Source organism: Podarcis pityusensis (assembly GCF_964106645.2).
Source record: "Podarcis pityusensis genome assembly, chromosome: 13".
In the NCBI taxonomy this organism is placed as follows: Eukaryota; Metazoa; Chordata; class Lepidosauria; order Squamata; family Lacertidae; genus Podarcis; species Podarcis pityusensis.
Window position 1 is genome coordinate 8,128,403 of NC_138038.1, and position 27,957 is coordinate 8,156,359.

Here is a 27,957-nt window from a genome sequence, read left to right on the forward strand (position 1 = left end):
TGGCGGCACGGCGGCAGCAGGAGGCCCCATTGGCTAAAGTGGTGCTTCAGGTTAAGAACGGACTTCCGGAACAAATTAAGTACTTAATCCGAGGTACCACTGTATTATTATTATTAGACTTTAATCTGCGAAACCAACAACAGGGAAGGCAAAGGCATTTTATGCTTCTCAAGAAACGACGCCTGGGTGATTAGTTTTATTAACGCGTGCGATTTATGTAACAAAGATACAAACTGTACAAAAGAAAAGGAGGAGCATCAATTGGTGCTGAACGGAGCAGGGTAAGGAAAGAACACGGGACCTAACATCTGCATTGCTATACAGACCCATCGCCAGTCCTTTCCACCCCCACTCTGGGCACAAATGGCCCCTTTTACGGAAGTTTTGCAGTTTTTAGAGTAGCTCTGCCTCCGTGCCTGGTACTGCCTGCAGTATCACACCAGCAAGACAGCAGCAAAGGCTTTGAAGGTTAGCACGCCAAATAACGACGTGGCGTTGCGCCACTTGCCCAGTGCAGGATGGCATCTTAAGAGCTGCAGTTGCAGCAACGTTTAGTTATGCCACCGAAGGAGCCTGCCAAGCTATCAGTTCAGTCAAAGAAATGACAAGATCAGAAGGGAACTTGTGCAGTATAAATAATTAGAAAAACATACAACTCAAACTACAAAAATATCTTTAATTTTGTTGTCCTGCAAGCCTGGAATGCTGCAAGCTAGGACGGTTCCCCCTTTCCCCCCCACATGAGACGATCTTTAAGTTGCTCCAAGAAATGTTGATACAAGGGTAGGCTTCATGAATTTTCGGACCTGAAATGAAACAAAATTACAAATCTTTCACAAAGCTTTATTTTCCAACTATGCCACAACCCCCCAAAATCACTTGGCTACGGGGCGATTTATAACATTATGTCAAGTTACTACCTAAAAGAACATCTGTAGTCAATATAGCCATGCAATGATTACTATTTGGGTGGAAATATTTTGTTGAAATGCAAAAGATGGTAAGAAATTCTCTTAAATTTAAACCAGGGGAAGACGCACAAACTAGTAATTCTTGTATTTAAAAAATGGAGACATTCTCTTTCATTTTCTCAGTGCGCTCACATGTAGTTTATTATTATTAATTATTATTATTTTAATTGCAATTTATAAGCTGCTTTCCAGCAAGACCTTATTGGTCACAGAACATCTGAAAAAAGCTATATAATCAGCTTCGCTGGCCCTTTCCTCCTCTCTGCTCATTGCTAAAGGAAAATTTAATACTGTCGAACCTCCGTTTACGTAACCCTCTGGTTACGTAAAGTTCAGGATGCATGTGCGGCAAACCCGGAAATATTTTACTGGGTTTTGCCACACACACATGCGCAGAAGCAGTCTGTGTACGCACAGAAGCGGTCCTCAGGTTGTGGAAACCTCAGGATCCGACCGAACCTCCAGAACGGATCCCGTCCGCAACTGGAGGTAACACTGTAGATATAAGGATTTTAAAAAACAAACAAACCCCAAAACCTCTCTTATTTGCCTATGCCAGTTTGTCAACACTCTCTTCCCCACGGTTTTCATGCATGTTGTATTTAAATATAACTCTCTTAAGTTAAATATAACTTAAATATAAAGAAACAGCAACAAGTGTTTCCCTCTTCCTTTTTAGTTCAGTGAACCTCAGCTATTCCAGTCTGCTTGGGGCCAACTGATGAACAGGATTCAGTGCGGTTGCAACTTTCGCGAGGGCTAAATTCCCAGTAGCGGCACATCAAGGGAAAATCGCACAAAGTCAGAACGGCCCCTGGAGCTCTTGAGCTCTTGCAAGATCGGGGCTGTCTGAGATCTCTTGCAACCCTCCCAGAGCCCAGTAAGCAAGGCAGAGCGCTTTAAAGCGCCTTCTCTGGTGCGAAAACCCTTCACAGAAAGAGTTTAAAGTCCTCTGCTTTGCTTAGCAAGCTCTGGGACAGTCGCACAAGTGTTTTGGGGGCTTCCCCGAGGGTAGGCAAGGACTTCCTTTCTGTTTGTTTGTTTGTTTGTTTGTTTGTTTGTTTGTTTGTTGGGGGGCAATCCTCATAAAGCTATGATTGAACAAGTAAAACCCGTGTGGATTGCAATCCTGCTGTATCAGGATTGCTTATCTAGATGTAATATAAAAAATTAGAAACTACTTGAAAGTACCAAATAGGCCTAGGATTAAATTAGGATCTAATTAAATGAATGGGATTTAGAACAGTAAGAAAAGTGAATAAGTTACATTATAATTGGAAATATTTTCGTCTAATGATGATATTGGAAAGCTGTTACATCCAGATACAAGGAAACTCAGAAGGGAGGGACTAGAGGAAGTCAATTAATATGTATATAAGGTTGGATTTGTAAAGAATTAAGTTTGTTTTTATTGTTCATTCGTTTATTGTTTTCTTCTTTGATGTACCTTTGTCTTTGTTTTTGTTTGTTATTCTGTTATGTGATATTTGTTATAATTGTGGAAAACCTAATTTTTTCATTTTTTAAAAAAGGATTGCTTATCTAGAAGGCTTAACCGTAAGCCACTCTTTGCACCTGTCAAAGCATGGAAAGAGCATGGAAAAATAAAATAAATGAATGGTTTACCACCATCCAGTCATTCCACTCATTAACCCAGCTGCAATTAATATTCACGCAAGCAGGATGGGTCTAAAGGCCCTACAAGCAGCTTTTGTTAATCTGATCCTGCCACTAAATGAAAGGAACTTTAAGTTTTTCGGCTTATTGGCTCCACCTGCTGGTGAATCTTTGAAGAGTTTCTAGCAATACTGATTTATTTCTCATATTTCCTCCAAGGACCTCAAGGTGACATATGTGTCTGTGACGGAAAGCTCGGGCAGACCTGAGTCTGGTGGTAAAGGGCAGTGGATTTCTGCCAGAGCAGTATAGCTGGCAGAGTGTTGAGCTGCAACCTCACTAGCTGCGGGGACAGCTAGCCAGAAGGGGGTGAAAGACAGCACTCAGTGAGAGAGAGAGAGAGAAAAGCAGTTGCGAACCGGGCTCCTGGCATTCAGCTGGACAAAGGTTTAGCCCCTGAGCTGTGTGTGTAACATCCACCCCAGGGGAAAGGTCTACAGCCAGAGAAAGAGATTAGTGTCTTTTGACATCTTTCCGCAGGGCCTGCAAGACAAAGCTGTCCCGCATGGCCTTTGGTTTGGACTCGGTCTGACCCTTATGTTTCCCTCCCCTTATGGTCTTGATTTATCAGCTATTTTAAAATAAGGCTGCATTTTAAATTGCATTTTAACCTGTATTTTAAATTGTGTTTTTTTATCCCTCTCTTTTCCCCCATAATGTTTTTATTGTGATTTTATTTTATTGGTGTTAGCTGCCCTGAGCCCGGCTCTGGCCGGGGAGGGCGGGGTATAAATAAAATTATGATTATGATTATGATTATGATTATGATTATTTTGAGAGTATGCAGACAAGTGAGAAATAGGTAGCTGAATTTGTGACTGGAGAAGTGGAGCTGTGAGGGAAGACGCTACTTGGGTCTCAGTTCAGTAAACAGGGAACAGAACTTCAGATGAGAGAAGTATAAACCCAAAATAATTTAAGAGGGGTGTGGTGATCCCCTGGTCTCGGAAGTGAGATTTATAGAAGGTGGGAAACTGACAAAAAGAACAGCCTTACCTCAGAACCCAAGTATTAAGACTTAAGCCAGAGCTTTCCAAACTTTTCAAGTTGGTGACACACTTTTTGGACATGCATCATTTCGCGACGCAGTAATTCAGTTTTGCATCATTTTGTGACGTAGTAATTTAGTTTTACTAGCAAACTGGAGGTTAAACTAACTCCTTTCCAGCCCCGAGAGGAGCACGGGGAGCGTTCATGTGACACACCTACACACTGCAGCTGACACAGTAACGTGTCGCGACAGTTTTAAAAGCTCTGACTTTAATACCTCAAGGTTTACTTTAAAGAACTGAAGGAAATATAAGCTGCATGCTTACCCACTTGTTTAGAAGCCTGCATATATATGCGTAAGTGTGTTTACTGTTTCTTGAAATAATTCTATCTCCTGACACTTCTTTTGTTTTACCAATTTTGTTCTTAAAATAAAACCTTTTATCCGTTTAACTTTTCATAAGTCTCCCAGTGCCGGGGTTTTCTTTAAAGAAGCAAAATAGTAAGGGAAGGCATGCCTCATTTTATGCTCAGTGGAGACTCAGAGTGGGCGTGAAAAGATTAAAGAACCCAAGGAAACTCTACATTTTTCTTACCTGCTTCCTTTCATTTGAGTGAAGAGGACAACACATTCTTTATTCAAGAGATTACGTAGGTTGTACACGTTCCCTACAATTAAACAGAGTGATTCCATTATAGGACAAGTCTACCATTTTATAAATGCAAAAATGAGATAGTTTTCATTTCACTTGGATATCGGTGGGGCATGCATCCAAAATGGACCTGCTTCCTAAATATCACCACTTTAACAGTGTGCTGTCCAAAGCTTAAAGGACACTGGAGAAGTCTTTGGGTCAAATTAAAAAAGATCTAGTACAAATACAAGGGCTCTTGATCCACCTGCACCCCTTTTTTTGCCAAACACTTCCCTGTGCCTTACCAAATTACATTTCATTCTGATTGGCACATTAGGGGCTACAGTGGAAATGGAGTGAGTTGTGGCGGGGGGGTCCTATTATGTGACTAGAGCTCCACACACAGTTCTTTGGATACAAGTGTTTTTACTCAATTTATTATTACTATTATTTATTAAATCTGTATACTGCCCTTCAGGGATGCAGGTGGTGCTGTGGGTTAAAGCACAGAGCCTAGGAATTGCCGATCAGAAGGTTGGTGGTTTGAATCCCCGCAATGGGAGCTCAACCCTGCTCCTGCCAACCTAGCAGTTCGAAAGCACGTCAAAGTGCAAGTAGATAAATAGGTACAGCTCCGGCGGCAAGGCAAACGGCGTTTCTGTGCGCTGCTCTGGTTCGCCAGAAGCAGCTTAGTCATGCTGGCCACATGACCCAGAAGCTGTACACCGGCTCCCTTGGCCAATAAAGCGAGATGCACGTCACAATCCCAGAGTCGGCCACGACTGGACCTAATGGTCAGGGGTCCCTTTACCTTTACCTATACTGCCCTTCATCCCAAGATCACAAGGTGGTTCCCAACATAAAAATACGAAACTATGTTTCCTAAGTACCACTTCCTCCATTGTATCCAAGTGCAGAACATTTTATACTGAATTCATATAATCAATTGCAAAAGTGTCAGCATTAACTGTAAAAATAGCTAGCCCCACACCTGCTGGTCTCACAGCCTCCCAAAAGGGCCACATCAACCCAGTTTAAACAGCTTGGGATATGGGGGGGGGGGGAGGTCTTCTCATCAGGTTAGATGCTTCACAGCTGACTGCCTTACTTCTCCTTCAAAAGGCAGAGAGGCAGCGGAATGGGAATGATGGGGAGGCTTCTCAAAAGTAACAGGAGAGGAAACACGGCTGATTCTTCCTCTAGTCTTCTTCCAGGTGTTGTGCAAAGAAGTAAAGGAAAGGTGCATTTTTCCAGTGCAGGGACACCCAATGTTGCTCTACGCTTTGCAGAAGGCCCAGAAGGAATAGCGGGAAGAAATGCCGAACTACTCTCGATTCCTCTCTTGCTTCTTCAAAGGAGGACGTGAAGTGCCCCTTAGTCATGCAGTCAGACCAGGGGCGTACAAAGTAGGGGGAGGGCCGCCCCGGGTACCAGTCTGGGTGTGTGTGTGAGAGACAAGATGGCTTCTGCCTCCCCCCAGCTGTAGAGTGGCCGAGGGCACACGCAATCAGTATGGGCGCCGCTTGCGTGACATCCGTACCGGCTGCCACTCACATGGCGACCGTATGGGCTGCTGTGCATGCGCACTCCATATAGACGTCGCACATGCGCCACCGGGCGGTTTGCCCCGCCCCTCGGTGTCCCACCCCGGGTGCCAAAGAGGGTTCCTCCGCCACTGAGTCAAACACAACGTATGCCCCAACATTGCTCAAGAAAACCGGATCATCTCCTTCCATAGGCACTTATTCTCCCCCTTCTGCATTTACCTTCACCTTAGCCCTTCCCCCTCTCTAAAATGCTCATTATTTGGCAGATGATCGGTACACTTACCCGGTGGGATAAAAAAATAGTCTCCGGCAGTCAGACGGTAATACTGGTCGTACAGCATCAAAAGGAGCTTTCCGCAAGAAATGTGAAAAACCTTCAGAAATGAAAGCCATAAAACGTTACTTCACTTTTCGTCTTAAAACTTGTATAAATAAAGTATCATCAGGCTGTTAGAAGCAAGAAGATCCAGCTTTTAAAAGCACAACAGTTTATCCACCCAAACAATGGTTTTGGATACTTTTGGTGCTGTGAATGCCTGGGCGCTACTGAAGGTGTGGGTGGTTGAAGGGAACCAATATCCTGGGCAATTTCCTACAACAGACCTTTCCACTGCCACTACTCGGCACAGAATCAATACACTGGGGAGGTAATCCAATCTCTGTACAGCTTTACCTGCTGGCATTGCATTATGAGAGAAAATACGTTTTCTTTTAAAGAAAAAGCAAGCTGCCCTTGCTTCAAAGGGGAAATCCATAAAGTAATGAATTATTAACTCAGCAGCAGAAGCTTACGGGGATGGGAAAGTGAAGAGTAAATACACCATGTATTGCAAAGAGTGTGATGGATTCATTAACATGTACAGTCATTTTTGCCTTGTTAATGAAAGAGGTGAGGGGGCAGAGTTATCTCTGCTACAACCACATCCGGAGACTGCTCCAATAATTTTCCCTGTTGCATTAAAAAAGGGGGGGGGGGCAGTCTACCACAGGAAGCCATCTGACTTAGCAGTGCTCTTATGTACTTCTTAACAGAACATCTTGAACTAGCAATCTTAGAACTAAAATGTATTATTTTTGTGTTTCTTAAGATTGTGATGGTTTTGGCACATATACACTGACAAAGTTCTGTTGGTGTACTCTGGAGTGACTCTGATTGTTTGCAGTTGTTTTTCCCCTCTGTAATTGTGTGACTGTTACATGTGATACAACAACAACAAACTAAAAGTTCTAGTTTTCACAAATTAAAAAATATCTTTCCCATCTTTTATCATATGTAAGGCATAGTGCAAGATTCAACGTAGCATGAGAAAGAACCCACTCAAAAATGGGACTTCTAATTTTTCTGCTCCCCCACCCCCCAGAGCCCTGCACAACCAAAAACCTGTTTCAGAGGATTGAGGGACCCTCTGGAGATTTGTGGGGCACAGGGGGGGCAGGAAGGGCAAAAAAAAGAGAAACCAGAAATCCCATTGCACAGGTGGATTTCTGCTGCACAAGCAGTCAGACGTCACTAGATGTCAGCCATAGAATTTTTGCAAATGCATTTCAGATTTCAACTGTAAAACGTTGACTGTGACTAGCCTGTAAATTCCAGTGACAATCTGTTTTCTGTTTAAAAGTGATGGACTAGATAAAAATTAAAAGAAAAAGTTTCCACAGTTCTGCATTCAGCTAAAAGGATGGTGGATCAACACAGGAAATCTATACCCTTTGTCAGGGTATCTCAAGCTTCTGAGGGACATTATTTCCCCGATTTCATTAAAAGCCCAATTCTTTTTTCCATGAAACTCGCTGTTTAGATAAACATGCCTCCTGACTGGAAGGAAGCCCAAAGCAATGACTCATGCAGAGATGCGGCAAGCAGCCTCCTCCAAGGTATGTAATTTTGTTGCGTCTGCAGTAGGATCAGCAAAAATATAATGGGCAGCCTCCTCAGTAAGCAGGTGTCTTGGGCTTATAGGATTGTTTGATCATTTAAGATTTCATAATACATACACGTATCCCAGCACACTCTTTGCTCTGCAGAGCCTTGAGATACTTTACCACAGAAATGAACATGTCATGTAGATCAGTGGTGTCCAAACTCTTTTCCAGAGGGCCAGATTTGATGGAGTGAAGGGCCGTGAGGGCCGACTAAAGGGCCAACCAAAGTTGTTAACCTTTTTTTCGGATTGAAGTTATTGAGCGTTTTTTTAAGAATGGAACTTTTTTTAGGGCTGAAGTTGTTGATCAGATTAGGCCCCCAAATTAGGCCCCCAAAACGGACTATGGACATGCCTGATATAGATTGACAACTGAGAAAAAACAGTTGCTCCATCTCACAAAACTGGTAAAATACCATTATGTTAGCATACATAGGAAAAACGTGAGAACGTAACAATTCCATGATGCAAAAACATATACAATTTCTGGTATACTCACCAGTGTATCTGTGTGGGAATACTGAAATCCCTTTTCTTTTAATGGCTTTAGTATCAGTTTGCCGGCAGAAAAGAAAGGGGTATTCAGCTGTTTGTATATGGACACCGTCTCATCATTGATGAAAAGCAAATGTGAATTACTCCTGCTCACACAGTCTGTTACAAAACCAGAAAATAAATACATGACTTAATATTCATAGGAGATGACAAGGTCAGGTAATGTACACTGCAATATAACATGTGCTATCTTAGTCGTATGCAAAACCTGCTTACTTCATCAAAAGGTAATCGTGCAAAATTCTGCGGCGCACTGAAGGTTTGCATTGCAGTCAATGGCAAAATCAGAGAGTTGCAATATTTAAGGTAAGTAGACTGTATTCAAAAAGTGAAATATGAAAAGCAAAGGAATGATACAAGCAGCTCTGCATGCGGGTGGGGGAGGGGAATATATGCAGGATCTTGAAAGGCCACAGAGCAAGTTTTCAATATACTTGCTCTTCATACCTTTAAACCTGTGTCACATTACTCACCTAGAAGAACCTCTTTATTGGTTTCTTTATCAAACACAACAGCTGGCTGAGAAAGACTTTTTAAGGAAACAGTTGAGTCATCGGGTACGTCTGCAAAACAGAAGTACAAACAGAATTGGATCCCAGGTCATATAGCGGTTACCCTGTTAAATAACAAGAGGCAGGGCTGGAAGATTCAGTCAACCTGACTACACTTCTAGATGTGAGCTTTTGGAATAAATAGTCTTCAGGATTAAGTCCACGCAGGTTGTAAGTGTTCTTTGCAAGTCTCATGAAATCCTCCTCTAACTGCAGTTTGTCTAAGTCACTGCTCCTTTTCTGATCAGGAGTTCATACCTGTACTTGTGCAGAGGTTAGGAGCTACCATATTTTTTGCTCCATAAGACACACTTTTTTCCTCCTGAAAAGTAAGGGGAAATGACTGTGCGTCTTATGGAGCGAATGTGTGGTCGATTGCTGGCTCCCTTTCTGGCCCCGCTCCCTTGCCCAGGCCTCCATTGTTGAATGTTCTGCATGTGACTGGCTGATTAGATTATCTGTCTGGAAACTGTAGAAACGGCTCCCTTTCCTTTCCTAAAGAAGCTGCAGAACTGTGAGTTGAACCCCATAAAAACAGGATTTTTTTCCCTTTGCAAAGTAAGCTCAACAACTTTGAGCTGATCCTCAAAAAAGGGGCTTTTCCCCTTTGCAAAAGAAGCTGCACAACTATGAGCTGATCCTCAACAAACCGGGGCTTTCCCCCTTTCCTCCTCTAAAAACGAAATGCGTCTTATGGTCAGGTGCATCTTATGGAGCGAAAAATACGGTACTTGAAAGCAGTGAGGCTGTTTACTTCTGCCAAAGCCCAGCAAAAAGTTAAGAGATGTGCCCCCACCAGCCTCGTATTTGGGACTGAGGCAGATCCTATGATTAAGAAACATGCTTGGAACTGGCAAACTTATTTGTGGGTCACTAAAAGTGGATCTTAAGACAGTGAAGGGCTGTGAATTTACCACAGGTTGACTCAAGTAAGTTCATAATATTGTTAAGGCCTTTGCTCTGGTCATCTCAAAAAAGCTCAGGGCCTACAGAGTGACTTCTTTGATTAATCTTTACTATTAGTAGAGAAGAGGTTTCATAGCTATCTTTATCTGCCAAAGTAAAAATTACATCCATATTCTAATTAAGCACACCAGTTAGCATATGATGTGCAGTATTTATCCTTTGGAAGTTTTCTTTAGAAAAAGGAAAGAGTGTTGCAAGGTCAGGACCAACATCCGTCCATTTGAGCACATGGTATACTATACAATAAGATGTTAATACTAAAAGTTGAATTTGAACCTTTCCTATCTAATGAAGTATACGTGGGGATTTTTTTCCAGTGCCCCCCATATACATATATAAGTGATTATCATACCAAACTCCAGAAGAGGTATTGTCCTTTTAGGTTTTCGTTTCCTGGGTTCCCTCTGTTCAGGTGATATTACCCCATCGACTACAAAGCCACCTGAAATAACAATTAATTTTAGGAATCATTTCTCATAACCAGTTTAGATTATTTTTGTGGATGATGGAATAACAGGTGAACCACTAGCAGATTAGTTCTTATCAAGTCCAATGAAGAAAGCAGTCTCCCATTAGGATGTCTTAAAAGAAACACAGTTCACTACTAAGTGCCTATTCCCAGGATTCTATTTCACAATTCCTTGATCATACCTCTCAAACTGATATTGGGCAAGAAAAGAAGTTTATGGGGGGGTTTTCTGAATTTAAAATGGCTCCTGCTTGTGGCAAACTGAGCCCTGTCTGAGAATTCCACATTTGACACTCCTGTAGTCAGACTCCATTTTACTTTAATGTGTTAGTTTCCCATTCCAGCTCCCTTCTACAAATAAGAATTTTCTTCTTGAAGCAGGAGGCGCACAGATTTTTAATCATTACCGCCTCTCTTTTATGTTAGCTTTATTAGCAACAGCATTCATTTTTGATTACATTCACAATAATTTTGATTAAACACACAATCATCAAAGTAAAAATAATATTGACAACTGATAATGGAAATAAGATCAAATATGAACTATTACTCTTTGTAGGGACTACACAGACATGTTACCAAAACCTAAATTTCTAATTAAGCTGTACACTTTCTGATGTCTTTGGAATAAAATGAGATCTTGAAATTATGCTTGTGGGTTAAAAATATGTTCATAAATTCTGGCTTATCTAAAGAGTGAGAGTTGCATGCCTGCTGTTAACTCTCTCTTTACCAAGCTGAGAAGAAACAGCTTGAGACTTTATTCTTGTGCAGAAAGCTGTAGCGGCATTTTGTGCACTTGCCTGCTCAAGAGATATCTCCCAATATATTGGGAGGGTCAGGGCAATAGAACAAGTGTAAAAGTGGCCAGAGTTCAACATACCGTATTTTTCACTCTATAGGACACGCCCGACTATAAGACGCACCTAGTTTTATAGGGGGGAAACAAGAAAAAAATATTCTCTCCCTCTCTGCGCAGCGCCCCTTCAGCGAAGCGAAGCCAGGAGAGCAAGAGGGATCGGTGTGCACTGACCCCTCTTGGTCTCCTGGCTTCAGCGAAAGCAACACTAGCCTCCGGAGTGCAGCGGGAGCTCCCGCTGTGCTCCGGAGGCTTCCGCTGAAGCCATGGAGCCTGCATTCACTCCATAAGGCGCGCACACATTTCCCCTTACTTTTTAGGAGGGGAAAAGTGTGTCTTAGAGAGCGAAAAATACGGTATTTAAAGAGCACTGGTATACATGCTGAAGAATGCTATAAAGCACTCAAAGTCCACGTGGTTTTCAAATGCAAGCAACATAAGAGGGACACTCAACAAAGGGGAAATAAAATAAGTGGTGCCCTTGCCACTTTCCAAATGTTGGAGGGCAAGTGTCTGCAGTGGGAAGCCTGATGTGATCCTGCAGGCTAAAAAGGTAAAGGACCTCTGGGCAGTTAAGTCCAGTCAAATTTGACTATGGGGTGCGGCACTCATCTCGCTTTCAGGCTGAGGGGGTCATGTGGCAAGCATGACTAAACCGCTTCTGGTGCAACGGGACACCGTGACGAGTGCTACAGCACACGGACACAGCGTTTACCTTCCCACTGCAGCGGTACCTATTTATCTACTCGCACTGGTATGCTTTTGAGTTGCTAGGTTGGCAGGAGCTGGAATCCCGTCATGTGGATTCGAACCGCCGACCTTCTGATCGGCAAGCCCAAGAGGCTCAGTGGTTTAGACCACAGTGCCACCTGAAGGTTACCACGCCACTTAAGAAGCCTCTATCACCAGGGTCCTAAATAACACAAAGAAACTACATGAGCCCTGCAGGCTCCCTGCTGCAGATAAGTCTGCCTTCCAATATGTGTATGGCAATAAGAATGGGCATGGTGAGGTAACAGAGGGGGCAGAGCTAAAAACATTCTTCACCGCCCTTCCTGACACAAGGGAAACCACTAATATTTAGAGCTATAGAAATGAGAGAAAAAGAAGAAATTACAATGCCATGCATGGCAAAGTAAATATTTATTTTTTATACCGAGTTGACTTTTACTTTGAAAGCATTCCCACAACAACATAGGGCTGCATTGCATTTGCCACAACCAGAAAACATGTATGAGCTTTGTATAGAACCTCACACCTGAAGGTCTCATCTTGTATTTCACACGTTCTCCTCGCCAGTACTCCAATGGTTTAAGACGCATTCTTTTGGTCCGGCGAATATTGGGCGTGTTGGAAGGCAATACTAACGAACAAGACAGGTAATGAAAAGCAGATTTAGGTTGGGTAAAAACCCAGAAGCAGAACCAGAACACACATACAAGGATGAAAATAATGTTTGGACCTGCCACACACTTTATAATCCTGCAACTTAAAACAATAATAATAATAATAATAATAATAATAATAATAATAAAAATTATTTATATTCCGCCCTCCCCAGCCAAAGCCGGGCTCAGAGCGGCTAACATCAAATGTATAACACATTAACATAAAATCAGACAATCAATTAAAATACATCCTCAAATCAGATCAGGATCAGAATAAAATCCAATCAAATGGCAACCCGCAGATTAGGGTTGGGGACCTTAAATGCTCACCAGGCCCAACTGTTTGTGCTGAACTTATATGGGCCTGTGAGAAAAATTGGGAGGCCACTTTCATGCAAGTTCTTATGAAAGGGGAGAGGGAGTCAGACTGAACCGCGACCAAAGGCCTGGCAGAACAGCTCCGTCTTGCAGGCCCTGCGGAAAGATGTTAAGTCCCGCAGGGCCCTAGTCTCTTGTGACAGAGCGTTCCACCAGATCGGGGCCACAGCCGAAAAAGCCCTGGCTCTAGTTGAGGCCAGCCTAACCTCTCTGTGGCCTGGGACCTTCAGGATGTTTTTATTTGAAGACCGTAAGTTACTCTGTGGGACATACCAGGAGAGGCGGTCCCGTAGGTACGAGGGTCCTAGGCCGTATAGGGCTTTAAAGGTTAAAACCAGCACCTTAAACCTGATCCTGTACCCCACCGGGAGCCAGTGCAGCTGGAATAGCACTGGGTGAATGTGATCTTGCAGCGAGGACCCCGTAAGGAGTCTCGCCGCAGCATTCTGCACCCGCTGGAGTTTCTGGGTCAGACTCAAGGGCAGCCCCACGTAGAGCGAGTTACAGTTGCAGTGTTAGAAAATTATTATTTATTTTTATTCCTCCCTCCCCTCCACCCATGGAATTTGGATCAGTATATCTGCCTCCAGTCCCACTTTAAACATTGCAATAGGTTAGAGAGGCTGTGAGAGTCAAGGTCAGCTAGCAAACTTTATGAACAAACAGTTTAAACGATATCTGCACACTCAAAGGTCCAAAACTACAGCCACTACACAACTGTGGGGAGTGTTCCTCCCACCCCATATTGTATTAACCAATTTTTACAGAGTTCAGTCAGTATTTGCACTGTCCTCTCATGTATTCCTTAACAGTGATGAAGTGGGCCTAACTTTAAAAGAGCAGAGCCATCTAGAAGAGGGTGGCAGGCGGAAACATCTTCTCTGGCCCTTTGCCTGCAGAGAACTGACACCTCTCACCAATTCTGTCTCCTGACGACCTTTAGTCAGCATGTAGTGAGCTGCTGGTACTGACATTGGCCCAACCAAGGAAAGTGAGGCGGCATGAGGCAAGCTGTGGCACTGAGGCCAACCTGAAAGAAGTCTAAGGCCCACTGGTGGGTCCCAGCCCTGTGTGAGAAATAGGACACTAGGACAGTGTCCTCATGCTGTTTGACTAAATGAACTGACACAGCAGCCATCACTGGCACCAATTCAGAATAAATGCATGCATGCATGCTCTCTCTCTCTCTATATATATATCTCCCAAGTTCTAAGACTGGCAATAGGCCTTCTTAACATGCCATCTTGCAGACAGAGAGATCAGAGTTCATTTGATGCAGTCTTCATTTAAAAAGAAAGAAAGAAATCTTACTCATTTTGCGCTTCAGTGCATTTAAATAAGTTACACCTTCCTCCTCTTCCAAGTCTTCAGATTCATCTAAATAGTAAAATACAAATGAATTCGTATTTTTAATATCCCACCCTCCCTCCAATCAGCAGAGGGCTAACACAAATTATCTGAAAGAACCACAGAACAATAAAATCATAATCAAAACCACAACAGAACACAGTAAAATCAGTCAGTTTTACCTCCCAGCTTTGAGCCATCCACTGGAGTAGAATTTCTACCCTTTTATTACTGATGAAAATATTAAAGAGTAGCAGGCTCAGAACAGAGCCCTGTAGGAACCATTGGTGAGCACAGTTTGACTCATTTTCCAACCAACTGTGGATCTACCTGATCTTCTGGTCCATCTTTAACCAGTGTGATAACAACATGTTGGCAGTTTGCCACCACTGATTTACATATTTTTCTACATGGGGGTAGTCAATGTGGTGCTCTCCATATGTCCTTGAGTTACGGCTCCCATTGGTCCCAGACAGTAATTTTTGTATAACATTGGAAGAGGACCTGATCAGCCCCACTTGCTCTACATGATGCCCTGGGTTTCAATGACCGACTCATTCATAGGGGCACCAAAATGATATGAGTACTTTTCAGTGTGTTATAGCCTTGATATTTGGCACATGTTTAATCCAAGAGGTCCAGATTATTGGAAAATAGATTGTTTTAAAGAGGGTGTCATGGTTAAAAGTTCTTCCACAAACTCCCCAAAAGCTGGGACTTGGCATACATTTAGCCCAAGTCACACTGACTGCAAGAAAACACTGGAAGTTGGAAAACTTTGTACTGAATGCTCAAAGGAGAGGCTAATGTTTACCTCACAATGAAGGCCAGCACAAAGCAAGCAAAGCCAAACATGAAACACAATGTTAGGGCTGTGGTAGTTCAATTGCCTCTTCAGGATTAGGCCTGTGACTGCTTCATCAAGGAACAAGCAGTTATTGCTTGAAGGACACAAGCGCCATTTACTGGCACAGAATACATACATGTATGTGTCTGTTTACAATTACATACACAGATGTACAGCAAAAGGAACTCAAAGAGCAAAGCAGACCAATCAATAAGCCATACCTGATGTTGAATCCTCCCTGTTAACAGCAATCTGATGTTTTGAAGAAGTTTTAATTTTAGAAACAGGGCCACTTAAAAGAAAAGAACAATGGTAAAATCCTTAGAGAGCAAAAAATCAAAACAATTTATCCATGCAAATTAAAAGTACCATACTAAAAGAAACTGTATGTAGAAACAAGAAGCGTTTCATAGAAAAAAGGTGACAGGCAACGAGAAATGGTTAACTTATCAAGAACTATTAGAGTGGACTCAAGGGTTTCTTGTATTTAACTTTCCCCTAGGTTCAATTCTACTGCTTTTCATAACCTTAAACATGGCCTAAGGCATCAAGGATGAACTGCAGGACTGAAACTCTGATTTGGATATGGTTATAAAATTCTAGGTTAGGAGCAAAGGAAGAAACACAACCCATGTACTACACGCCATCAACTGCAGCAAGAACATATAGTGGGCTCTATGAGCAAAGGCAAAATTGAATAAAGCCAGGACCGGCCCCCCTCCAAGAAAACCCCTACGTGACCACCCTCACTTGTCTGAAGCTGGCCTTGCCCTCCACCTTGCTTACCAGATTCACTCCCAGAGCCCTTGCGCCACCTTCCCAAAGCCAGGTAAGAAAGGTAACACTTTTTTTACTGGCCTCTAGGAAGGAGGCACGAAGGCTCTGTGAGCATCCCAGAACCCAGTAAGTGAGGCAAAGGACTTAAAAGCTCTTTCTGTGGCAGGTTCCACCACCCTCACCCTCCCAATTTATTTATTTTATTCATTTTTGGGCCATGCACCTAAGGTCACGATTGATTAGTAAATTGTGCCTAAGTGAAGGGCCCATTCTATTGATTTAATATTTATACACCCCCGGAGTCAAATTAACATGCAACATAAATGCATGAAAGCACTTACTGCAAGGAACGCGTATTGTTGTTTTTTCGTTCCATAGAAGTATTTAATATTTTTTCTGCCACATACTGTTCAGAATAATCCTCTTGGTAGAAGGCAATTCCACTTTCTTGAGCACTTGCTGAGGAAGTCGGTTTTAATTCCCGTGGCAACGTCTTCCTTGGTTCGCTTATTGGTTCACAGGGGCTTCCACCCCCTTCAGAACTCTCGTTTTCTGAGATCTGCTCTGAAACAGGCACCCTCTTACTTCCTCCAGTGGCTTCACCCTCTTCACCACACTGTTCTTCTCCTCCATGCTCACTTTCAGAGCTATCACTCGAAACCAGCACCTTATTTTTCCTTCTAGGTCTTTTAACAATACTCATTGGGGTTTCCAAATCTTTTTGAGACAGTGTTCTTTTAGGCTTTCGCCTCTTAGCTGATTTGCTGCGTGACAACCTTTGGGCTGTATGTGTAATGGACTGCTTGCGCTTTGATAATTTTTTCCCCAAAAAAGGAGCAGGATCCTCAGCATCTATAGACTTTTGACGCCCCTGTGGGGACACAGCTGTAGGTGTGCATCCTTGCCTAAAATCTTCGTGAATTTCTACCGATGGCTTCCTTTTTGAATGTATTTGTTTCACAGGTTTTTTACTGGAAGGTAATTGCTCACCTGTACGTATCGCAGACGATAGCGCTTTCAAAACATCATGGCCTGAAGAGTGAATCCGTTCTGAGTGCACCTCTACAGGACTTGCAGAATCCTGGCAGCCTTCATCACGCGATACCACCAAAGGCTTAACTTTTGAGCAGCTCTGCTTCATAGATCGCTTACACTGGGATGACTTCTGGGCTGTACTTACGATGGCCTGTGGCTGCAATGAAAAATCGTGGTCCTGCTCCTGTAAAAACAGAAGGTCCCTTGCGTGGCTTCTACTTGCAGACACCTGGCAATCCTCATTGCATATACCGACTGATGGCTCACCTTTGGAAGGTGTTTGCTTTCTTACTTGTTGGATGGTATTTACAGTTAGCGGCAAGCGGCCACCTTCCACAGCGATTCTTTCATTAGTCCTTGAAACATGCTGCATTCCGTTAACAGTTCTTTCAGCAGCATTAATTAACTTCGGTTTGCTTTGCTTTATTGGCGCTGGTGTAACAAGATTCTCTGATGTCCTTTTATTTTGTCTTCTGACACTCTGCTGCTTAGCTCTTTTTTTCCCTTCAGACGATGCAGCTATTAAGTTGACTTTCTGTTGCTTTTTGTTCCTTGGGGATGTTGAAATCCAGGATGTAGAACTCAATCCAAATGATTCCTCTATAACAAACTCACACTCGTCTTCTGGCTCTATACTGGCTGTATTTCTAGGAAGGAAAGGTAGGTGCTTGATTGCTTACATATCACCAACAGCAAGAAAGAAAGCAAAACAACCCCATATACCCCAAACGTTATTCTCAGAGATGCTTCTGTTTTGAGAATACACCCAGATATTTTCCAAATCAGTAACCATTTCATGTTTTATTATTCTAAGTAAACTTCAAAAGGTTTAGGTCCACAAATCAGGTACCCTGGCTTCTGATCTGCTTCAAGTTTTAAAAAGTTTCTGCATATATATATATATATATATATATACATATATATATACATATCCCAATAATTAATATTAAAAACAACATTGAGGGCCTGATAGTAACAGGAAAACTCAACAGCTTCCACTGCTAAAGAATACCAAAGGACTTCTCCCACTATTGATCAGAAAAATACAATCCCTCAGGCAATTTGGAAATGTTTAACATAATGAGATTCCTTAAGGAAAGAAAAACATAGGTTCTTTATCAGAAAGTGTTGGTCTTTGAGTGGTCCTCTGTGCAGCTGCGTAGTGGGATCTTGTGCCAGCATAGAGTATCATCTCTTAACTTCCTAGAGCTAAAACTGGGAGGAGGTGTTCAGTTCAGCTATATAGATAAGCAACTTGTCATCTTTAGGGTCTCTGTGCATATGATTATGTGGAAATGGATACAGGAATTAAAATGAGAATAAGCTGCAAAGGTTAGCTCTACAAAATACAAATTTGGTTGCTCTACAGAGTTTGAGGTGGGAGTGCGAGAGTACAGTACTGGATACAACCCTGATAGAGTTACTTCAAATTGTTTCAGGTGGTATTTAGTTGGCTATTAAGTAGCACAGTGTGATCTTGACAGCTTCCAAGATGAAACTCTGGGGCATAATCTGAGGTCCATAATCTCAGACAAAAAGATGATGGTCTAAGTGGAAAGAGGAGTCCCTGGTTTGTGCACGTTCCCATATTCATGCCTGCACAGAGACCTGACAGAAAAACTGCCATCATATCCCTCTCCCAAAGACTACACATTGCCAGACCTCTCCCCTAGAGAAAGGGAAGTTACAGAAGATCTCTGCACCATACCGGGGCCAGACCACTGTTGTATTAATACCATATGTTGTTACTCATTCTTCTAACGTCAGAAAGCCTCTACTTTTGCAGTATACTTTCTTTCTTAATCAGACCTTTTTATTGTCCCAGGTGCTGCTGATGCCAATAAGAGCCTGCAGACAGGAGATCCAATATACTTTTGTTTATTCAATTAAACAAAGCGCACAAACATCTCCAAAAAAAGGAAGGAAAATGCCAGCCATGAGGATTTCTTATTATTATTTTGTTTATAAACTCAATAAAGATTTTTTTTAAAAAAATGGTCTTGACACAAAGACAGCGGATTTTTTACAAAAGATAATATTAAATAATACAAAGATATTATCAAAACCACACAGATTATTACTGGACTGGAACCTTAAGGAATAGGAGGTGAAGGTGAAATGGGCACACAATTGTGGCTACCCAATCAAGATGAAAAATGGGGGAAATTATGGGAAAAGACTTAAAATTCACCACTGTTAACTGATTTTTAGATGGTACCTGACCCCATCCAAATCATCCAAAATAAATAAATAAATAAATAAATATCAGCAATAAGCGCTGAGGATGCAGACAAAATGAGGGAACCTTATTCCACATGTGGTGGACATGTCCCCTAAGGGAAGATAAAAGAAACAATAAAATAAATAAATACCAAGCTAGCGCCAGATGTCTTGCTCTGCTTTCCTTTGAATCACATTAAGGAGGCCGGGGGGGGGGGGTTGGGTCTTGTTGTTTGGGTAGCATACACAATGTCCTGGCTTGTGCCCCAGGGACATCACTTCACTCCTGTTAACTCAGTGATTTAACTTCACCCCCAGAGGCACACTCCATTGTTTCCCGAGACAGATGGATGCCGACATAATTTGGTGGCTATGTTTCAAATTACAAATGCTCAAACACCTTACACAAAACTAAAATACAGTGATATTATGCTTCCAGTACAAAACCTATCTCACCGTTCTTTAGAAGATCTTGTCATGGCATCTAATGATGCTACAGACTCTGCTATTTTCTTTTGACAGGAAGAGATAGCAAAACATGCTGAAAGCTCCTTTGTTTCTTTCCTTGCATGATGCTCCTCAGATTTTCTAGCATCTATGCTGCTCTGTAAATCTTTATCACGTGCTTCTTCATGCCACCTTGGGCTCCTTTGGGAGGAAAGGTAGGATATAAATCCAATAAATAAAAATAAAGATGCAACCTTTTTTGGGGGGTGAATTAAGCCACACTGATATTTTGGTTTTCCAGGTTTATCTCAATACCCTGAAACAACCTCTGAAACCCAGTGTACCATTACAGGCAAAACCAAGTCCTTCTTCCAAGCCAGTCCAAACATGTATGCCTTCAATTATACTATAGAAGTTGGCCATTTGTTTGCTCGTCAGTGTGATGTTAAGTGGGAACATAAATATTGCTGCACAATATTTCACTTTCATCAGAACTTACATTTCCGTATGAGATTTCTCTTTGTCCTCATTCAGGAAAGCAGGTATTCCGAACATCACCGGGACATCCTCATCTATGGAATCCACATGCTCACTGCTTGGTGTTTCAGCACCTTTTAACATTGCCGCATCTGTTTTAATGGTGGAACAAACCAAATAGAATAGTGATAACTGTTACTATTTCTGACCTAAGAACTATTTTTATTCCACACTATTATCAGCCAAACATTGCCTGCCCAGACATTTTTCATTATTGATTTTTAAAGGATGTTCATTGTGACTACATTTTTTAAAAAATGGATTTGTATTCTCCTGCTCTCCTCCAAGAGAACAGTGTATATTGAAACATATTTAAAAGCTAAAGCTGCAATGATGATTAAAACTATCTCACTTAACCAAAAGTATACCACTGATTATTCACACCTTCCCACTGCCTTTTGAGGGGGGGGGGTGCTTCAGAAGGACAAAAGGTTCATCTTATTTCAAAACATCACTGAGGCTTCTGCATGCCCTGAAGTGACAAGCTGATGCTCTTGACAGATGAGTTCTGTCATCTTTTGAGTGGTGGGTGGTATACAGTCTCTGCACTATGAGAAAGAGGAAGGAGGATGCCCGAGCTGGTGGGACTTTGAATAGCCAAATAGGCAATGGGGGAGCAACTAGGGGGTTACTGTTTAGATCAAGTGAAGTTACAGTGGGGTGAAAGGCGCTGCACCTAGCTGGCCACATCTGAGAACAGGTTACATTTTTTTTTCCTTTCCAGGAAAATATGCCTCAAGTAATCAGAAGTAGCTACAGTTGTAGCTTGGTTCTCGAACTTCATCCCTTCCGGGAGTCCATTTAACTCCTGAAACTGTTCGCAAACCAAGGGGCGGCTTCCAATTGGCTGCAGGAGCTTCCTGCACTCAAGCGGAAGCTGCGTCGAAAAACGTTCGCAAACCGGAACACTTACTTCCGGGTTTGCGCCGTTCGGGAGCTATTTTGTTTGACAACTAAGCCGTTCGAGAACCAAGGTACCACTGCATTTTGTTTTGTTTTCCAATTAAGTTTGGAATATTTCAATAAAGATTTTCTATCAAGAGGGCTTGAGGGCATGTTATATTTCATTTTTAATATAATGCAAATATAAAATATCTATACAAATCTCAGACTAGAAACAGATAGGCCAACATCAATAGAAACCGAAAAAGAAGCAGCAGTGAAGAAAGACCTGTCTCTTGCAGTGAGCCACCTAACCTCCAAATGTGGCAGGCCCCCCGATCATCACCTCAGACAGATTCCAGGTTTATACAGGAAAGGATGGACCTTCTCATATAGATGCTCAGACTTCAGGTGAAACCCCAAACAAAGGCTATTTTGTAGTTATGGGGTAACTCAGTTCACACATGGCCCCTATGTAAGTTGTATAATGAACAGCTGAAGGATTTCCAAAATCCCACACACATACAGAATAAGGTATTTAGTGTGAACTGCAACTTCAGACCTGCACATTTGTACTCAAGTGGGCTATTCTGTTCAATCTGTCCTCCACCTGCCGCCCCCATGCCATTTTGAAAAGCAACATTTCATGTGGTTTCTATGTGCTCCATTTCCATTTAGTTCTGTTCTTTAGCTCCCCTCCCACCTCCTTGCCCCCAGAAATTTTGGACTGAAATGTGCTACCCCTACATTTTTTTTATAATAAAACTCACCTCTCTTCCCCTTCCCTCACTTCTTACATGGGGAATGGAAACAAAGCAGAGATCGGAACTGCTACGTTCACTTTTCAAATTATCTAGAAACGATCTATGTTTAATTTCAATTTTTTTGTACTTCAATATGTTTTGGTAGCATTAACGTACAAAAGACCGATGTTTTAATATCCTCACCCAAATGACTACCAGATGAAAAATCATGCTGCCCACCTGAAATCCTGTCATTTTCTTCTTCTGATGGTAAGATGTTGGTATTAAATACATTCTGCACATAGTTAATCTTATTTGCTTCTGGCTCTATCTGTTCTTCCTGACAATCAAAAGGGCAAATTATAGAAAAATACACTGTTAATAAACACAATAAAAACAAGCTTCACAAATAAAATGTTGTTTCTGAGATTTGGGCTGCCTAAATCATGCTGGCTATCTTATACAATATCAATCTTAATGCAGGAGAAAACACACACAGTGTGAACATCCATGTTGAGGCTACACTGTTGTGACCAGCTCAAGGAGCTCATGGCTCCTGCAGTAATCATGGAGCTGTCCCAATCTTTCATGAGTCTAACGCACGTGGTAAGTTACGGAGGTAGTAGAGATCACTAGCAAGAGCACCTTCTGAGTTGTGGATCTCCAAAAGAGTCACCTATTGCCACATTTCTTATCTTTTTTGTGTCAGGCATAGCGCACACACACATATCATAAGTCGCAATATATTGCCAGGTCAAAAATTGTGAAACCAAAATCATGATACCAACACTAGTTCAACGGTTCACCCACAGTTTTGTCTGAATTCATCTTCAGTTTATTAAAGGTAAAGTGAACCCTGACCATTAGGTCCAGTCATGACCGACTCTGGGGTTGCGGTGCTCATCTCGCTTTACTGGCCGAGGGAGCCGGCATACAGCTTCCAGGTCATGTGGCCAGCATGACTAAGCCGCTTCTGGCGAACCAGAGCAGTGCACAGAAACGCCGTTTACCTTCCCACCGGAGTGGTACCTATTTACCTACTTGCACTTTGACGTGCTTTCGAACCACTAGGTTGGCAGGAGCAGGGACCGAGCAACGGGAGCTCACCCCGTCGCAGGGATTTGAACCGCTGACCTTCTGATCAGCAAGTCCTAGACTCTGTGGTTTAACCCACAGCGCCAGCACCCATTAAAGATGTTACAAATCCAACAGAGCAGAACAGCAGCTAGGATTTTCTTTTCAAAGCAGCAGTGGCTCTGGTCTGCAGATCACTTTTCCCTCAGATTAGCTCATATGGGCTCTTAGATTAGCTTATATGGGCTGAAGGGGGAAATGTTATCAAATAAACCACCAATAACACCATGTCCATGTCTGAGTAACACGGGTTAACAAAGAAAAAGAAAATTTTAAACCAGCAGCATAACAGAAGTGTCACTTTTTCAATCTAATCAACTTCAGCTGACCAAACGTGACTGGATATGTTAAATGACATAACATGCATGGATACATGGACAATCACAAAAAAGTCATATTAAAAAGAGAAACAACTTACCTTTCTCCCATGAGATAGAGTTTGACTGAAGTCTGAGCAAGGGGATGAGCAACATGATATGCTTGGGGAGCATACTGTATTTTCCTCTGCACAAGCTAAAGAGATTTGGGGGGGGGGGGGGAATGGTTAAGTAGAAAAATCTAGTAGTACCTGCTCGTTCGTTCCTTTAGCTAGAAAGGGCACAAATATCCTAAGTCAAAATGCCATTTTTGAGGGATTCAAAATTGTGTTTGCCAACCTGCCAGGAGTGGAAAATATAACGAGTAAGATTCCTCAAGAGGAATACGACTGTGTGGCATGAAGCTTGTGGGACAATTCTACACAGAGCTCAGCAAGCCCCCCGATTTAATGGGTTTGGGTACATCTCATTCTCCCTAGGACTGGGCTCTTAGCACAGCAGCAGGGAGCAGCTTTTTACAGACTATGAATTAGTTGATGACATGATAAATCATGGGTAATTAAAAGCAAGAGCTTCCAAATTTATTTTTCTGGCCATGCTGAAAGAGGGGGAAGGAAGAATATGAGTCCATGAGAACACACTTATTCATGTTTCTCTAAGCCATAGCTTACTGTGACATCTGAACAATAGTAGTAGAACCTTAACAAGTATCAGAGAGAAACTGATCTAGAAAGCTTAGAGACACTCCCAATTCATGTCTTCCTACACCACTACAAGTACATCCTCTTTTGCCTTTGGTTATGCAGGCAACAGCTGTTTCAGGCACACCCAATTGATGTGTGCATCATGCCAACGCTGGAAGTGGCCAGAAAAGGGGTGTAATAGGGGCGTAGTGGGCTTACATGCACTCTGCCGACACATGTGAGGATCAGGAACACAAACCCCACTCAAAACGTTCACTACCTGTATTTAATTTAGCATGTAAGATTTGTTTATTTTTTTAACGAACCAAGTGAGTTGTCTGAGATTGCTTACATACTGCAATCTTTAAGGCACCATAAATCTTATTCTTTCTTGGAAATGTGGAATTCTTTTTCACTTTTGTGGCACATGGGCAGGAATTTAAAGTAGCCCTTTAAAACAGCCCTTTAAAAACAGTTTTAAAAACACAGTGCATGTATACGTTTTGGTACAAACAAGATGTGAAGAATTTGTGGATTTGGCCCGTGGTTCTGACTACAGAATCTGATAGATTCAGAAACTGTGGCAAGCTGTACTGCAGTGGGATTGGACATTACAGCTGACAAGAAAATAATGGTTCACTACCAATCCCATCCACAATTTGTGGAATCATGATCAAACTATTTTTTTCAGAACAGTTCACATATTGCATACTGCATTGTAAACGATTCACAAAATAGGTAACTTACATGTAAAGCAGTCTTGTATATATTTCAATACATTTTCTCCTTGCTGTATATCAGGAACTTTATTTGGACTGGCAGGGGGGAAAGACAAATGATATGAGTGACTTCAAAAATTATTCCAACCTGCAAATATTGCCTTCTCAGCATATTGATAATGCTGCATTATACAAAGCAGTCAAACAACAGTGATTTGATTTCATGATGGGATATGCAATGATTGAACTCTATTTGAAAAGTGGTTTACTATTCATTAGGAGTGGGGATATGTTCAAGAAACATAAGCTCAATCATCAAATTTCTTAGGTGTGTGGAATTAGTAGCACAGTTCTTTTAATCCTGGCTGATATGAAATACTGACATATGAGGCACACTTAACTATTGGAAATCCACATTTTTGGCTGCTTCAGAATAATAGAAGTTTAATAAACAAAAGTTAATTACCCTTGTTTGTTGCAGTATCTTGCTCTGTAGTTATCTTTTAAGTGATTCTGATGACAAAAAAGAAATAATTCTTATGAATATGCTTCTTGAAAATGACAATATTTATTGCAGTAATCATATGCCACGAAGCTATACAAAACATAATCAAGGCAACTCAAGGCTGCACACAAACAGCAGAAGTTTGAATAATCATAGTGAAGGAAGAGCCAGCTTTAATAGAAGTAAAATTATACATTCAGTAATGAACAGTTTGAAAAAGCTGTCCTGTATTTGAAGAGTGATAGGACCTGACTTGCCGTTAGGCAGAGTAAGGCAGCTGCCTCTGGCAGCTAGAGTGTCATGAAAAGGCAGCAAGTTGTTATTTCTTTAATTATTGTTGTATTTTCACTTCACGGGAGAAGGGAGGCACTTGTGGGATGTTCTACGTCAGGTGCCAGAATAACTTGACTGACCTAGGGTACTAAATATATTGTCTCGGGGATGAGCTTTTTATTTCTTGCTCTGCCTTGGGCAGAAAAATGTTTTATAATCTATACTAACTCAGCTGGTATACTTTCAATTGATGGTAAATCTTCTAAGACATTTAATCTGGCAAGCAAAACCAGGTATGGATGTCTGCTATCCATTTTATTATATATTATGAGACTGGAACTTCAGGATGAGGCAACACAACGTAGTCAAAAGAATACAAACTCTCGGAAGTGGGCATCATCCTCTATGCGGATGAGGTGGGTTGTTACATCTCCGATGTAAATATTTCAGGAGAAAAATCAGATGAGTCAGTAAATGAACACAGAGCTTTTTCCAGATGCACCTTGGATTTAGTACCAGATCTAGTACAAATTTACTAAATAATGACTTCCACACACACCACGAAACTGATACTAAAAGTCTATGACGTTACTACCACTACTAAACCTTTTCGTTATACAATTAGTGACAAAATGTTCCTCATATATATATGAACATATATATACATATATATATACAGTGGTGCCCCGCAAGACGAATGCCTCGCAAGACGAAAAACTCGCTAGACGAAAGAGTTTTCCGTTTTTTGAGTCTTTCCGCAAGACGAATTTCCCTATGGGCTTGCTTCGCAAGACGAAACGTCTTGCGAGTTCTTGCGAGTTTGTCTCCTTTTTCTTAAAGCCGCTAAGCCGTTAATAGCCGCTAAGCCGCTAATAGCCGTGCTTCGCAAGACGAAAAAACAGCAAGACAAAGAGACTCGCAGAACGGATTAATTTCGTCTTGCGAGGCACCACTGTATGATGTTATTCATATATGATGATATGATATATGATATTCATGATATATGTAGTTATTCATATATGATGATGATATTCACATATATATGAACATATATATATATATATATATATATATATATATATGAACCGTCTCAGGGACACTTGCTATTTTATGCCACCTGTCCATATTGGTGGCTGTTTTTAAAAATGTAAACACGACCAAAATCCATGTTTGTTCCCTTTTTAAAGAGCTGGCCCAGCTTCCCTTCCAACTTTACTGCAACTAAATCTGCTCAGGTCCCAGAAGGAAAACGTTGGAGCTGGAAGCATTCTACCTAAAATACGAAGGACCCACAGTTTAATAATAATAATAATAAAAGAAAAAGGGGTGGATAGGGAGATAGATATCCATAGTGAAGTTAGGACGTCCTAGTAACCACTGGCAGGCCCCCCAACAAGAAAGAAACCGCTATAGGTTAGTTAGCTCAAGCGAACTTTTACAGTTCGAATCCAGTCGGGAGAAACGAGGAGCGAAACTGAGGCGAAACTGAAGGCTGTCGCGCGCGAAATCGCCTCACGAGAGGCGTAGCCAGGATTTATACTGGGGGGGGGGAGGGTGGCGCGATTGGTCAGTTATTTAACTATTGATTTCTAATTATTTCCTCGATTTTTTGAGGGGGGGGAGACAGATACCCCCCCCGCCGCGCCCCCCGCCCCGCCCCCCCATTTCTCCCCCCTCCCCCCGTCTTACCAGGGAGTGCATGGCGGCGACGTTCGGGCAGCCGTGAGGGGAGGGGCCGCCTCCGCCGCGCGGGACTTTTCCTCTCCTTCAACCCCGTTTCAAAAGCTCGCCTCGGGGGGGAGGAGGAGGCCGCTCATTGGCCGGTCGGGTTTGTGGCGTCATCGGAGGAGGCGGGGTCAGCGACGAAGGGAAGGGAACCGAGAGGCGGAGGCGGTTTCCTCCCCGCCCCGCCCCCAGTCCCGAGAAAAGAGCTACTGCGCGTTTTCTGTAGACTCGCGCGCGGAAGGCGATATTGCGGGTTTGCCGTGGGGCAAGGGGGGGGGGTTTAGTGGGAGCGCGGAAAGGGCATCCCTAGAGAAATGCGGGGGGGGGGCGCGGCCGGCGGGGTTGAATCTTCTTTTTTAATAGATAACATTTTTTAAAAATCTATAACAATTTATTGATTTTCCAAAAATAACAATAATAATAAAAAAAGGGGGGGGGAATTAATAACCAAATTAAACCATGAATTGAATCTTCAAGGTCTCCAAGCCATATAATAAGTGGTACTAAAAATAGAGGTTTCCTTAACTTTCTCCTCCTATGAAAGCTGAGATTAGATACATAGAAATATATATATATATATATATATATATATATATATATACACATACATATTTGTGTGTGTGTGTGTGTATCACACATACACACATATATATACACACATATATATACCGGTATATATACCTCATAGAGAAATGTTCCCTGATACCAAGATGATGATGATGATGATGATGATGATGATGATAATAATAATAATAATACTAATAATATATTATTTGTACCCCACCCATCTGGGATGAGGGATTCTTTGGAATGCAGATAGAATTGATAAGAACAATGATCTGTTGTGACCTTGACGGA

The 27,957-nt window shown here is 42.0% G+C and overlaps 1 protein-coding gene across 2 annotated transcripts; it reads right to left on the reverse strand.

Moving 5' to 3' along the window:
• Positions 1-656: 656 nt before the first annotated feature.
• Positions 657-27,213, reverse strand: CENPC (centromere protein C; the record flags this gene model as incomplete). Of its 2 annotated transcripts, XM_080976619.1 has the most annotated exons (17): positions 27,064-27,213; positions 25,063-25,109; positions 24,625-24,692; positions 23,296-23,390; positions 21,984-22,083; positions 20,081-20,210; positions 19,591-19,782; positions 16,221-17,561; positions 15,324-15,394; positions 14,220-14,285; positions 12,401-12,505; positions 10,167-10,256; positions 8,771-8,860; positions 8,242-8,396; positions 6,104-6,194; positions 4,235-4,307; positions 657-806 (listed from the first exon to the last, which is right to left on the reverse strand). In XM_080976619.1, the coding sequence occupies exons 1-17, from the start codon at positions 27,073-27,075 to the stop codon at positions 791-793; spliced, it is 2,742 nt and encodes a 913-aa protein (XP_080832745.1). In that variant the 5' UTR covers positions 27,076-27,213. The 2 variants fall into 2 exon arrangements, with proteins under 2 accessions (XP_080832745.1, XP_080832746.1); XM_080976620.1 differs by lacking the exon at positions 657-806 and having other exon boundaries at positions 4,231-4,307.
• Between the last annotated feature and the right edge of the window lie 744 nt (positions 27,214-27,957).